The sequence below is a fragment of the Plectropomus leopardus genome, chromosome 5 (assembly GCF_026936395.1).
Source record: "Plectropomus leopardus strain MGB_pleo_1.0 chromosome 5, ASM2693639v1, whole genome shotgun sequence".
NCBI classification, from domain to species: Eukaryota; Metazoa; Chordata; class Actinopteri; order Perciformes; family Serranidae; genus Plectropomus; species Plectropomus leopardus.
In genome coordinates, this window is record NC_142180.1 from 37074768 (window position 1) to 37090023 (window position 15256).

Genomic DNA, 15256 nt, shown 5'->3' on the forward strand with positions numbered 1-15256 from the left:
AGAAAACATCTTGGCAATTAGTTTTTCTTTGAACTTTTTTTTTTTTTGATTTTTGCAGGAAATTAAAATTATTAAGAACAGAAGTTATCATTGGACTTTAAAATTTCCGATATTCCTTGAGCCCATTTTGTGGGATGAATGCTTCGGTGACAAAAAATAAATAAATCTGAGCTTAAAATAGTAGTATTTCATTAACCACTTATGCTAGGCTACATGTCTCATTTAAAAATTTACCAAAAACTTTCCAAACAACTTTATTTTTTCTTCGGTGCCTCATGTGCACATGATAATAGACTAATCTCCTTTGCCTCATTAATCCTCACCAGGCAGCAACTAATATCTAATCACATAACACACCTGGGAGCATACAGTGTGCAGGTTCCCCTTTAAAGACATCAAGCAGCATAACAGATTCAATTTAAATTTAATTTAGATTTAGATTTAATTTAAAATTTTCAATAAAAGCTTAGTCAATTCAGCACTACTGCTCTCACATCACTGCACCAGTGATCTGATCATAAAATGGTATTAATTACCAAAATTTTGGATTTTGTGCTGTTCAAAGTCTAATAAATGACAATTACAAATAAATCAATTTTATTGATCAACAACATAAAAATACTGTTTATAAATACATTTTTACAGGCTGGATACATATTTTGCACATTTCAAGAGCTAAAGAGAAACACCAGTATGACAAAGTCCTTTAAATTTAATGCACTTTAAATTTCTATAATACAGATATTTTTAGCCAAGGTATTATATGTCCTTATGTAAGTTATACACTTATTTTTTGCATTTCCGCTGCTGCGGTCCATGTGAACTAACAGTCTCTTAAAGAAAATAAAATACTTTATAAAGGCAACTTAAAATATACAGTACAGCATATGTAAGGCTACTGGCCTAAATTTAAGTGAGGTCTTAGGTTTAGATTTACATTCAGTAATAAAATGATTTTATGTTGCAGTGCTTATTGGCCTTCGTGCTGCGAGTTAGACGAGAAGATCGATGCAGCTCTTGTGTCAGTTTACTAAATATGAATCAGCAGAAAGCAGCCGGCATGAAGACTGGAAGCAGAGGAAAGTAGCTGCTCTGGTTCTGTTCATAGATTAAATAAATCATCTTTCCAGCACCTTTAAGGCTCACTAACTACGACTCTACAGGAACGGTAACAAGCCAAGAAAGTCCAGCATGTAACTCCCAATAAAACAGCAATTTATCAGTTTGTTTTTTGTGCAGATTAAATGCTCCGTTCAAATAATGTCATGTTTACCGTGATCACGAGAAGAGTGCATTTGAACGCCGCCCACGTATTTGGTATTTACAACCTTGTGAGTGGAAAGTTTGTGGAAGGTCTGAGTTCAGGAGCTGTGATGTGTTTGCTGACATTTTCAGAAATGGTGCAGGCCGTAGACTCTTCGTAATTTGGTCTTCGTAATTTTAGAATATGTCTGAGGAAAATGTTGACATTACCCACGGCCTCATCTGTTTCCTGCTATAATTTTGCATTGACCTCATGATATGACGCACATGCTAGCTTGCTAAATTGTTAGTCTTGGTGGTCTCTAAACGCCAACAGAAGTGTCAACACGGCTAGTGATTTTTGGTTCTAAAAATGTTATAAGAATGGTGCAATTCAGCCAATACAATGGTCCAATGTTTAAAAAAAAATTGGCTTAAGGAAGCGACGTAAAACTTTAAATGGCTGTATTTTGTATTCATTTTACTGCCAATTTTTAAATAGATTTTTTTAAATGACTTTTTTTCTTTTTGGCATTTTTTGCAGAAAACACTTTTTTTTTAGATTGTTGGCAATTTTCTAAATACGATATGAGAATGGTGCAATGCAACCAATGCAATTTGGGATTTGCGATTTTTTAAAAAAAATCCTATAATCTCAGTCCTCAATAACATGCTCCAAATGTTGTTTTAAAAATGTTCTTCCTTTGTTCTCATGTAACATTGTTGGAACGTTTTATAAAAGAACAGTCTATGATCTGTCACCTCTCAACATCACCCAAACATACTCCAAATGCTGCAGTTATAATGTTGCATCTTCATTTTACCTTTTAGGGACAATATATGAAATGATAAATATCCTTAAAACATTCTTTGAACATTAGATTAAAATGTTTTCTTAAAAACATTAATGAAACTTGTCAGTTAACCACTTGAACACCAAGCGTGTCGTGTGCACAGCTTCCCCGTTCGTAACCACGAGCCCATGAGATGCATTTGAACGCAGCAAACAAACAAGCAGCGTGTTCATTAGTTAGCTTCACAGGAGCTGGTAAATGTACTTTTTCATGGCTAGCTGTTTCCTCCTGCCTCTGGTCCTTGTGCTAAGCTAAGCTAACTAAGTTAATTGTCTATAAATGTGAGATTGATGTAAATCTTCTCATGTAACTCTGAGCAAGACAGCAAGAGGGTGTGTTTCTGAAAATGCTAAAATGTTCCTTTAAGTAGCTCTTGTGGCGGTATAATATGCAGCCAGAAAATGTTGGCATTGTACGTTTCTGCGAACCCTGAATATGTTATGTTTGTATTTTTCACACAGATCGTATCAGTGTTTTCAAAGTGACGTAGCATATGAGCTGACATTGTCTTTTGGAGGTGGAGCTTTAGCTGAAGCAGTTCGTAATGCTGTTCGTAACTTTGTGTGTTATTGTTTGCTAGCGCACGGTAAATATTCTTTGTTCTGACAACATCAGGTTGTGGCGTTGATGTGCTAACTGGCTAACTAGCGTCTTGGAACCGTCCTGTCGTTCTGCCAGTTTCCCTTTTTGAATGACGATTGCAGAAGGCCGCCACCTGCTGGTGTGGAGAGTTATTTCCTCTCACGCAGGCGCAGAACGTTCGTGCGAGTTGGCCATTGGCTTAAGTCTTTGTAGTGTGTTCAGTTGCAACTTTTTAGCCAAGAAAAAGGCAACGTGTGGCAACGAAACAGTCTGCCTTTGTTTGCAAAAGTTCTTTGACGTTAGGTTTTTTGTGTCTGGGCCCCTAAACCTAACCACATGTTCACCACAGCATTGTTAAAATATTAAAAAAAAAAATTCACTGATCTGCAAAATAAAAACATTAAAATGTAAAGTATTCATGGTTTACAGAAACATGCAGTGCTAAAAGATCTCTGGTGTGTTTTAATGTGTCAATAAACAACAAAACAGGCACCCCTGTTGCAGCCACACTTAATGTGACAGTTTATGAGTAGTAATCTTCCTTCCATCAAGGAAAGTGTAAAAATAACTTTCTTAACAGTAGTGTAATACTTAAATATGTTAATGAGTTCATACAAAACAAGTGCTCTGCATTGGTAGACAGAGCAAACAGCAGGCACTGTGGCTACAATAAGGCGGCTCACTCGGCCTTCATTTGGTCCCTGACGTCCGAAGGCAGAGTTTCAAACAGTGTCTCTTCCACAATAAGGCCACTGCGCTTCAGAGCACGACAGCAACCGAGCTCCTGTGGCAGAACCTCAAAGTGGTTGCATTTGAGGTCCAAGTATGTCAGTAGAGCTAGGTAGGAAATTTTTGGCGAGAGTATGGACAGCGAGTTCTTGCCGAGCTTTAGCGTTTTGAGCTTTTTGCAAAAGAATAGTTCATCTGGTAGATTTTCGATTTTGTTGCAGGTGACGGAGAAATACTGTAGACTCTGAAGGACTCCGATTTCCGGAGGGATGAACCGGATGTCGTTGTTGGACAGGTCCAGGTAGCGCAGCTTGTTGCACAAAAACAGGTGCGAAGGCAATATCTCGATTTTGTTGTGGCTGAAGTAGAGGCGCTCCAGGCTGCCGAGCTTCTTGATGTGCTCCGGGATGTACATAATGCCGTTGTACCAAAGTTTGAGGCAAGTGAGTTTTCGAAGGTGCTGGAAGCTGATGATCTCCTCGATTGAGCGGAGGTTGTTTTCTTTCAGGTCAAGCTCTTGCAGATTCGTTAGGCTGAAGATTGCATGCGGGATACGTTCCAGATCACAACGTACAAGCTCCAGCTCAATCAGGTTGGTCATCTTCTTCAGGTTGTTGAGCATCACCAGCTTAGTGCCATCGTTGTGTAAGTACAGGCGCTGCAGATGACTGGAAACATCAACTATAGACTGGGGTATCTTGGTCAAATTGCTCTTGAGGGAGAGCGTTTTTAAGCATTTCATCTCTCGTAGTGACTCAAGAACTATATTTTTGGAGGCGTCAGGGCTGAGAGACCCGGTGAGATAGAGCTCCTCTAAGTTTCGCAGCCCGTACATCCAGTTCGGAAGCTCCCTGTTATCATCGAATTTGACACGGAGCACTTTCAGGTTGTCTTTGAGGAAGGAGGTAGCGGTTGTGTGCAGCTTTAGAGAGCACTGGTAAAGCGATAGCTCCTGAAGGTCCTCCAGCTGAGAGATGGAGGCAGGGATGGTGACATTGTTGATGATCTCTAGCTTGAGTGACTGCAGCTCTGTCAGCTCAAAGACGGTGTCCGGTAACCCCGGGAGCATGAACAGCTGGAGCTCGAGTCTGTTGTTGCCGTTCATCTGCAGCCTCTGACGCAGTTTCTCCGGAGTCCACTCGTGGTTGAGGTTCAGCTGCTTTAGTTTGTTCTCACTGACCTCGGAGAGAAAAACTGCGAATCGTTTTGAATAAAGCGGGTCATACTGATCGATCATGTGTAGCATGAACGCAAAGTCGTTCTTGACGTCTGGGATGTCGTTGATGCCCGTTTCCTGTCGCACATACTCAAAGGAGTATTCCTTCAGTGAGCGGTAAAACAGCCAGTAAGAGGTGTAAAGGCTTGTTAAACCGTAGACGGCAACTAAACACAGGTAGCAGTAAGAAAGCTTCGAGAACAGGTGAGCCATCGTGTGATTACACTCAAAGTCTTTGTAGCCGGTCATGTCCTGGATCTCAACTTCGCAACGCACTCTGTTCCGCACTTTATTCACGAGAGAGCTGTTATAGCCGATGATCAGGAGGAATTTAAACACCTTGAACACTGTCTGCCGAACGTACATGAGATAAAGAATGTCTCCCTCCTCAACATGCAAACGAAACTTCTTCACCTTCTCAAAAAGAGCTTTAGCTTGTTCGCCCTCTTTTTTATCGAGAACACTTGCTGATGGCTTCTCAACGACGATCTTTTCCGGGATAGACCGGAGGGACTGCGTCTTCTCCAAACTTCCTTCTCCGGGAGACACAGTGATGTTAGACCTCGAAGTAGCGCTCTTTTTATGGTCCTTTTCTTCGGGATTTTCTCCCGACACCTCTGACAGAGCTCGTGTGGTCCAGGGGGAGTCGAAGCACTTGCCGAGCATGGAGATAAAATGCTCTATTTTAGAGCTGGAGCCGGGGAATTTGAACCAGAAGTTGCTGCACACCATGAAAATCAGAGTGTGTATGAGAACCAAATAAGGGAAGTACTTGGCATACCAGTGCAGAGCCTTCTCATAACACATCTGATTGATGAAACTGTACTGTTGAAGATCCAGATCGGTTTTAAGGCCTGTCATTTCTCTTGGCACGGCCGAAATGTTGGCCTGCAGGTGTAACAGTGTCACTTCCACTTCACTTGTGTTTTCCGAAGGCACCGATACTCTCTGAGGAAGGCAGATGATTTTGTCTTGCATAACCTGAAAGGAAATGTAGGGAAAAAATAAATATAAGACAAACTTAAAGGACATAATTTCAACATTGCCCACACCAATGCAGCATTATTTGTTGACACTGTATTTTCAAAATGTTGATAAAACACCCATCGAGGGACGTTACACGACTGATGTTCAAAACATTACAAGCTTTATTTCTATTGCAGCCACCGCACTAGCCGTCATTATTTCCAATCGGGGCTGATGTAGGCGTGTTATGGAGCCATGATGTAAAGGTGAGCCCCTTTTTGTGAGGTGATGGTCTACAATTTCACAGAGGAATTGTGGGTTTAAAACTTTAGGATCCGCTCAACTTTTGAAGGGTTATTGCGATGCAGTAACTGCATCTGCATCATGCCGGAGGGAGGCAGTTCCTACTGACAAGCACATAACCATAGCATCATGTGACCTTGAAAAGCCAAAAAAGTTTTGTCATTGCAGTTTTGTGAAATTTGGCTTTTTGGAATCACATAAAATACCACCTCATGCGAGCGTAAAAACGTTTTTGTGATTTTTTTTAATTGACATGTTTCCATTAGGCATGTTTTATATTCACAGTTTCACTTTGAGCAATTTGAGGGTTAATGGAAACCTGCCTATAATATAATATATGGAGGATTCAAGGGTTAAAATGGTAAAACGGTAAAAAGTGAATTTTCTGATGACTTGTGTAACCTGGTCTCTCTCATTAACCTGCATCTAAAAGCAAACTAAACATTGGACAAAAGTTAGTCTGAGAGAACAACAGCTGCCTTTAGTGTTGACTGCAAATGACGACATAACGGCCTCTTCACTGTGCACAGCTAATAACAGGAAATGGACACTTTGATTCAATAGTGGAGGAGCTGGGGAGGAGACATTTTGTGCATGTGAGGGTCGAAACCTATACTAGTTTATATAAAAAACCACACTCAGAAAACACATTAATGGTGAAATACAATCAAAACATCAATACATTTAGTTGCTAAAATTCAAAATCTAACAGTTACAGTACACGGTTAAAAAACAAAAGTGCAAATAATCATCTTCAACGTGTGAACATCAGTTCACTGAGGGATCATTCTTGATCCAAATAAGATGTTTTTGACGGCAGAGCTTTTTAAAGTCTCTTTTTGTACACAGACAATGACAAAAAGTAAATGAACATTTTAATTCCAGACACCTCCACGGTATCTGACAGAAAACTGATCATGGGAAGTGTTACACAAAAGAACATGAAGATTCTGCATAGATCTATAATTATGGAATTGAGACTTTTTAATCAAAAATAGTACTTAAAACTATGGGATAAATCTGTAGCCTTATATCTCACTTTAAAGACAAATGCAAAGATTTTATGAATATTAATGTCAAAAATAGTCAGCAACTGCAATTTATAAAAGAGAAGTGCACTTGGTACAACAACTTTAGAGAAGGTCGCTAATCTAGCAAACTGTTTCTGCAGCAGCAGAATTTAATTTGGAAATGTACTCGCCTGTACAATATTGCAATGTTAAGTATGAATAGATCAAACTATTATAGTGTTATGAAGCATGTATTGTGTACAAACCCTCTAATTTTTCTAATCCCAAGAGATTTAGTGACTTTATTGCATCCAAAACCAACCTGTTCTCTCCATGAAAGGTCTGTACGACATTAAGGGCAATGCAGCTGTGATGCAGCACATCACAGACTGAAATGCAAACTCAGGTCTGTTGGGGTCTCTGCAGAGCTGATCTGCAGAGTTTCACAACCTCTCTGTGTATTTCTGCCTCTAGCTCTAAAAGCACACGTGATTACTGTGAGAGGCAACGAACACAAAACGGCATGTTGATAATGTCCCAACTTATAAAGTAAACCGGACTGCATAAATAATTATCCACTCAATTCTCTAACTATTACACTGTGTCCAAACACTGTTATAGTGAGAGTGGGAAACAATAGCTGCTCCGACTGTGATTAATATCTTGTTAACAGTTTTTCTAAAATTGTTTTGCTATAATTTCCAGGATTTACACTGCAGAGTGTCGCAGGAGCCAAAATAACGGCTCTCCTCCACACGGAGAGAATTTAAGCACCAGGCTGCAGGAGTTTGGAATCTTATGTTTACTAAAAGGGGGCTGGGTGGGTAAATGTTTCCACTGGTAAACTCCTGTTGGGCTGAATGCTTCCTTTGCTGCACAGTCCAGGTTGTAAAAGCAGGGACTCAGTGCTTTTGAGCTGGTGCCAGCGCAGGAGGCACAGCAGCCAGAGAGCCCAAGCTTGTTCTAGTAAATTAAATTACTCTTGATTTAATGGAAAAAAATAGTAGGAGGACTCCTTTTATCTCATAAACATGCTGCAGTTCAAACTTGTGTTGCATTAGTGCAGTGATACTCAGCTTAGGGCCTGCATGCCAAGTCTGGCCCCTGTTAAGGTACCAGGCGGCCCCCCAAATCACTTTCTAATTCACAATAAAAATACAGTGATTCACACCGGGAATTGTTTTGTACTTTAAGTATACATAAGATGCCAGAGTGCACAAAACAGCATTAAAATAGAGCTTGTTTATCAAAAAGAGGTCCTAGCTAAGCCCCTACTGTCCTAAAAATCCTGTAAACGTCCTGAATCCTAGAAACATCCTAAAACTGTAGAAATGTCCCAACATCTGAGAAACGTCCTTAAATCCTTGAAACATCTTAAAATCCTAGAAGCATCCTTAAAAACTGCCTAAAATCCTCGAAATCTGCAAGTCCTAGAAATGTCCTAAAATCCTAGATACATCCTAAAACCTGAGAAACGTCGTAGAGTTCTAGAAAACTTCCTAAAATCCATGAAACATCCTAAAATCCTAGAAATGTCCAAAAATCCTAGAAACCTCCTGAAGTCCTAGAAATGTCCTAAAATCCTCACATCCTAAAATCTGAGAAACTTTCTAAAGTTCTAGAAACATCATAAAGTCACTGAAACATCATTAAGTCGTAAAAATGTCCTCAAATCCTAGAAATGTCCTAAAGTCCTAGAAACACGCTGCAATGGTGTGTATTAGCTATGACGCTCGCTTATTTCTCGTTGAGAAGTGCGAACACGAGCTGTGAAACCTTACGCATCGCATGAGCGTTTGTGCCTTACTGACCTGCAGAGTGCATCCAAACACACCGATCATGAGCATGATGACGGACAGGTAGTCGGTGAACACGTCCCACCACGGCTTCAGGACTCTGAACGCCGGCTGCTGTTCAGAGAACTGCCGAAATTCCATCACAGGAATCATGATGCCTGTGAACAAAAGAGAGAAAAATTACCCCAAATACCTCTCAGTCAGTACAATGGGGGACATGGTCTGGCCATGGAGGGCTGAAACAATGATGTTATTTAATTCACGGGACAATAGATATTCCGGTTTTTAACGACTCAGTTAAAAACAGTTTGTCCCTCATGTCCCCGTTGAGATGAATTGTAATAACTTTGGTAGATTTTTTGTCCAGTGCAGGGCAGTGGATCTGCACATGAAATAATGTCGCTCTAGTCACCCGTCCAGTGTTGGTTTTGGACATTCAGGGATTAAATGTCAATTTAAGCTGGTTACATGCAGTGTGCGATTTTTGCTGAGACAAACAGCCTTGTTTATTTATGTGTGGAATTTGATTTGCAGAGCAGGGCACCTCTGCAGCACCACAGAAAATCAATTTAATGGTACGTTTTCACACTTTTTAAATTTATGAAATTATAGCAGCTCCTGCAAAGTAGATATTGCTCTTGGCCATATTGCAATATGGATATTGGTTTTGGGCGTTCTTTGGGTTATGTGTAGGAAATGTTCCAAAAATCACAAGAAATTAGTAGATTTAGAAAATTATTTTTAAAAAATCTTGGGAAAAATCTCTAGGGGAAAAAAGATGAAAGCAAAGAGAAAAAAAATCTCATAATCACAATTACACATTTAAAATTATATTACAAATTATTATAATTTCTAAGTGCTTTTCCCATGTCATTTCCTGTTTTGTTGTACTTTTTTTAAAAACTTTTTTTTAAACTAATCCTTTCTTTTTTTCTAATATCTTGCAAGCTTTTGAGTGTTTTTTTCTCCTAATGCTAAATGCATCTTCCCATGTTTTTGAGAGAAAACAAGCCAATTTGCTCAGGTTTCAAAGGATTAAACACAAACTGAAAAAAAACAGTAAGTCGTTCTTTCACACTCTCCGACTATGAACCTTGAATTTTAACATCTGCTCCTCTTCGGCTTTAACTCAGCAGAAAAACAAAGCCGGTAAAAACTGAATGTTTCCTCAGACTGATGAGTCCATCTGTCGTGGAGCTCCGACATTAAACAAATGCACATTACAAATGTAATTATTTAGAAGTCAGTGCCCACATAAGACTAAATAATGACTCATTTTGTGGAGCTTGTGTTTAACTTTATAGCCTGAGAGGCAAACATGTTTGTAAAGTGGCTACCCACAAATTAAATTAAACCAAATCTCAGTCCTTCCTTTGTTTACACACAGCACGCTCATCAAGCTGTTCATCGCCTCAAAGACTGTTAAAAACCTGCCGAGCTGAACAGCATGAAGACGAGCAGCGTGTGACTGATGCAGCTCTCCGCTCTCTCTGTGGTCACCTTCTGCAGAGTGCTTACTGCAGCTGCAGTGTCCTGTTTCCAAAATCTATCTGGCAGTCAGTTCGCTGCAGTGTCATTCAAACCAAAAAGGCCTCAGCCATGAAGATCCTGCAGAAGCACCGGTGACAGTTTTCTTTAGCTGCGTTCAGATGCTTTTCTACATGCTAGTTAACCCTTTGAAATGTGAGCAAATTGATTCGATTTCTTTTTTGTCAAAGACAAAATCCAGTGACCAACTTGGCAAGAAATGTCCCAAAAATTGCAAGAAATAAGTAAAAGATGTCAAAGAAAATGATTTAAGATTAGTTTTTCAAAAAGGGGAGGACTTATGAGAAAATAATGAAAATAAAAAAACTGCTGCAATTTTTTTCTTTTCTTTTTTTTCAGGACCCGAGCACCTAGTGTTGCCAGGACCCTCTTGGAATGCAAGGAATTATTAGGGCGGACATGTCCAACAGCCCGCTCCAGCGTGCAGACATGTCCGACAGCCCGCTCCAGCGTGCAGACATGTCCGACAGCCCGCTCCAGCGTGCAGACATGTCCGACAGCCCGCTCCAGCGTACAGACATGTCCCACAGCCCACTCCAGCGTACAGACATGTCCGACAGCCCGCTCCAGCGTGCAGACATGTCCGACAGCCCGCTCCAGCGTGGTAACGTGCAACAGTCCGCTCCAATGCGGACATGTCCAACATGATACTTTTTTTTGGCTTATTTTGAGGAAATGTTCTTATATATATTTATTTTATTTTATTTTATTTACAAATTTCTCGCACATTATTGGGTCATGTGTTATGAAGTTGCTCATCGCCTCTTTCCTGTGTTTGAAAGATCTGAAACCATTTTGCTCAGGTTTTAAAGGGTTAAACATGATCCTATCCCAACTATTGCTTTATGTATTTAGCCCTTTGAACCTGAGAAAACTGGCTTGATTTCTTTCAAAAACATTGAAAGAGGGCAATGAGCAATGAAAAAAGAAGACCCACAAATTAACAAAAAAAATATGGTGTATTATTATAAATATAGTCCCCACCACCACATTTTTTCCTGTCTTTAAAAAAAAAAAAATCTAAATCTAATAATTTTTTGCAATTTGTGGAAGATTTCTTAACAAGACGCTCATTGCTTTTTTTCCATGTTTTCTTGAAGGAATTGCACCAATTTGCTCTGAGCTCAGAGGTGACAAACTTGTGCAAGCATGTGAAATCAACACAAGAAAACTGATGTCCCTCAAAGTTTCAAAGTGTTAATGGACTAGATGAACAATAAAAATGCTAAAAATTTAAAATATCCGAATACAGACTTGCCTGGTATGTGTCTAAATGTTTTGCAGCTATAATGAATAATCTGAGGGAGACTTTTTGACAAATCATATCTTTGATAGCTCAGTTAAGTTTTCCACACAAAGTGTCTCCATTGATTATTCCATGTCTTTGTCGGGACAGCCGGCAGGATGGACAGTGTTTACCCCAAACTGTCCACTGATGTTTTTGTTTAACCCTTGAAAATTTGGCAAAATGTTTTGATTTCTTTCAAAAACACTGAGGGCAGGCAATGAGCAACTTAACAAGACATGGACAAAAAAAAGGCAAGAAATAAGTTAAAAAAGAAGAAAATCACCTGAAAATAACAAAAATAGAAAAAAAAGTGCTGATTTTTTTTAATGTATGTATAATTTTTTATGTAACAGAATTTTAAATAAAAAATAGAATAATTATGAACATAGTTTCCTGGATATTTTTTCCTTTTAAAAAAATTCAGGTCATTTTCTTCTCACCTTTTACTAAATTCTCGCAGTCTGTGGAATATTTCCTGCCAGGTTGGTCGTTGCCTTTTTACCCACCATGTCTTTTTTTGAAAGAAGTGTAACCAGTTTGTTCAGGTCTCAGAGGCTATTGGCTTGATGAAGGCGTCTCAACGAAGCACAAGAAAATTATGTTAATGCAGATTAAGGGTTAAAGTTCAGCCAAACTACAAGAAGCATTTTTCTGACTCAGCTCCAGGCGTTTCTATCTGTGCAGCATCATGTGCCAAAGTTTGAGATATCCATCTCAATGGAATTTTGTTTTCAGCATTGAAAAATGTTTATTTAATCAAAAGCAGCATCTTTATCCAGAAACAATGATCCAGTGACTCTCTTATACTCAGGGGACATTTTTCATCGCAGAAAACTTTTTAAAGAAATGAACAGCCCCCACGAAAAGTCTTAACAGTTTGTTCTGCAGTGATAGACATAAATATATATATATATATATATATATATATATATATATATATATACTTACTCACTGTACTTAAAAAAATATTTCACAGATATGCAGTAGGCCCTCACATAAACTTGTTCTGTTTCTGCAGCAGAAAAACACAAATACTTTTGTTACATGAGCAGAGAAAACAATGAAAAAGATAAATAAATATATGTGTATATATATATATATATAGCCTATATATGTTTGATCAGCGCTGCCGATTTTTACCTTTTGATCTCTGTTTTTTCAACCTCCATTTTCTCTGTGCAGGAAACAGTGTGGCGTCCACTTCCTGTTCACAGTCTCTGACTATTACAGCCAAACACGCGTCACACTGTCAAAAGCAGCCGACCGCTCCTGTATCATGTCTTTCTGTGTCCCTCTCTGCTCTCCCGGCTCATGTTCATCATTATGTTGTTTTAACTGTAATACAGTCACATTTCACATTCACTAACTGGTTCTTCAACACACAAATTCCTCTAAAATCATGTGAACCTTCTTTTGTTTGAAGTCATTTTTGGATTTTATTAGGTAGATGATTTAGCTCATCAGCAGAGCCTCTTGACGAATAAACTGAGCCTTGTGTGTAAAAAGTGTGGAGTTCCTCTTTAACTCTTTGATACCTGGATTGACATCAGTTTTATTGTGCTGGTACGCCTTTCATAAGCTATTGGACCCTTTGAAACTGAGCAAACTGGTTTGATTTCTTCAGAAAACATGGGGGAAAAGCAATGATGACGCTGTCAAGAAATGTTCCACTTATTGCAAGAAATAAGCAGGTCTGAGAAATTATTTTTAAAAAGCTAGGGACAAATGTTGAGGGAAAAAAACTATAATAATCATAATTACATCTTTACAATTATGTTACAAAATTATTATAATTTTTAAGCACTTTTTCCGGGTTATTTCCTTTTTTTTTTTTTTACAGAAAACTATATTTGTAATAACTTTATATTAGAATTATGTTACAGAAAAAAAAAATTAAATATTAATTAATGTCCTTGGTTTTTTTTGTTTGTTTTGTTTTGCTTTTTTTCCACATCATTTTTTGTAACTTTTTTTAAAAACATTTTTTCCCCCTTAGTTTTTGGGTCAAGTCGTGTTAGTTGCTCGATGCCTTCTCCCCATGTTTTTGAGATAAATCAAACACATTTTCTCGTGTTAAAAAAAGGGTTAAAATAGGGTGGGTACAAGGAAAAAAATCATAAGAAACAGCAGAGTATATGAAGGCTGTAGTTTGCATTAGGAAAAATCCAGTCTTTCCACTGGATGAGTCAGCCATTGAGTGGAGCTGACCGGGCCATATCCTTGTCCCTTCCTGACAGGAAATTTGTCTGAATCCCAGATATCCAAAAACAGACATGTTTGGAACACACCCAGCCCCGGACACACAGAAACTCCTCTCTCATTTAGGAAAGAAAAAAACGCAGTGCAGATTGAAAACATCTCTGGTTGTTATAATAAGACACTTTTACAGACTTTAAAAAACGGAAGAAGAAAAGTGCAAATGTGGACAGAATATCTGAGTCAACCTGAGATCAGCACGAAGCATCAAGAAGTCATCCGGTCAGGAGTTAAGACACTGAGGACTTTTAAGGGCTGATTTGAGGGCTGATTTTAAGGGCTGATTACAGCTTTTTAAGGTCCCCGTGCGCAAAATTACGCGCCGTCACAGCGCCTGTTTGGATACAGCAGGTAAAGTGACGGTAATCTCAGTGTAAACTAGTTTTTGGAGACGCTCCGCAGAGCGCAGATGATGCTTTTTAAACGTCGCATCAACGCGCTCTGTATCATTATTCACTGTATTATTAGTTCTTATGATGATAGCAGTTTTAGGGATTTACCTTCCTTCAGACGACAGCTGGAGTTGAGGATGTGGGTCTATATTGCGATCGGGTCTCGGATCATGATGTGCGCGGTCCCCTCTGCTTCCCGGAGCCTCGGCGGGTCGGTGCAGGCGGTGCAGGCATGTCCTGTCAGCCGGAGGAGGGCGGGGACTGCTGGAGACCGAGCACAGACCTCAGTGTTTGGGATGAATGTTTTTAGGAGACAGCTGAGAGGGGAGAGTCCAAAACTGCAGCAAATCTCTGCTCATAATACACAGAAACACCCGAATCCTCTGTGCTTTTTATACACGTTTGTGTTTCCTATTTGGCTTTTCAGCCTGAATACAAAGTATCTTTCAGCTCAATACCAGTGTATTTATACCACACAGTACTCTGTACTTATGGAAAAATACCAATATGTTCAACCAGCAAAAGCCCCGTCATCAGCAAAACACTTCAAATATAAAATGAAAATATTTCATACATTTCATTTCCATTGTTGTAAAGCTCTTTAATATGGCTGCCAAACCAGAAAATAATCAGTATCAAGTAATGGGACAGATTTCGCGTTAGAACCAATTTTTTTCACGTTTAACAAGAAATGTTATTGTTATAACATCTTTTTTAAGTACTTACTCAAACTTATCATGTTATAACAAACATATTGTATTTTATCTTTTTACAACAAGATATAACAACAATATTTTATTTCGTTATTACCAGATGCTTTTTTATCTCTTATTGACAGACGCTTATTATCTTGTTTTAACAGTATACGATTTATCTTTTTATGCAAAGATATTTTTATCTTTTTATGAAAAGATATATTTATCTTGTTTTAACGGTATCTTGCTATAAAAAATACTTTGCATGCTTTTTATCTTGATATTACACTATTCTTTTTATCTTTTTATATATCAAGGCACCATTTATATTGTAAAACTGTGACACTTTTTTATCTGGTGTAACCTGACACTTTCCCTC

The 15256-nt window shown here is 38.7% G+C and overlaps 2 protein-coding genes across 3 annotated transcripts in view; one reads left to right on the plus strand and one right to left on the minus strand.

Annotated features, from left to right (window-relative positions):
* znf644b (zinc finger protein 644b) overlaps window positions 1–12440 on the plus strand; it is a 344993-nt gene extending 332553 nt beyond the window's left edge. Inside the window, exon 4 of the transcript XR_015776686.1 lies at window positions 10586–12440. The gene's annotated coding sequence lies outside the window, so the exon portion shown is untranslated. The remainder of the gene's footprint in view (window positions 1–10585) is intronic.
* Window positions 583–14993, minus strand: lrrc8c (leucine rich repeat containing 8 VRAC subunit C). 2 transcript variants are annotated; one of them, XM_042483754.2, is made up of 3 exons: window positions 14291–14993; window positions 8714–8856; window positions 583–5604 (listed from the first exon to the last, which is right to left on the minus strand). In XM_042483754.2, the coding sequence occupies exons 2-3, from the start codon at window positions 8849–8851 to the stop codon at window positions 3358–3360; spliced, it is 2385 nt and encodes a 794-aa protein (XP_042339688.1). In that variant the 5' UTR covers window positions 8852–8856; window positions 14291–14993; the 3' UTR covers window positions 583–3357. The 2 variants fall into 2 exon arrangements, with proteins under 2 accessions (XP_042339688.1, XP_087934276.1); XM_088078150.1 differs by lacking the exon at window positions 14291–14993 and adding an exon at window positions 12675–13835.
* Between the last annotated feature and the right edge of the window lie 263 nt (window positions 14994–15256).

Coding starts and splice junctions, on each gene's coding strand:
- lrrc8c (XM_042483754.2), bottom strand. CDS start 8,851: ATGATTCCTGTGATGGAATTTCGGCAGTTCTCTGAACAGCAGCCGGCG. Junction 5,605..8,713: donor TGTTTGGATGCACTCTGCAG/GTCAGTAAGGCA, acceptor ATTTCCTTTCAG/GTTATGCAAGACAAAATCAT.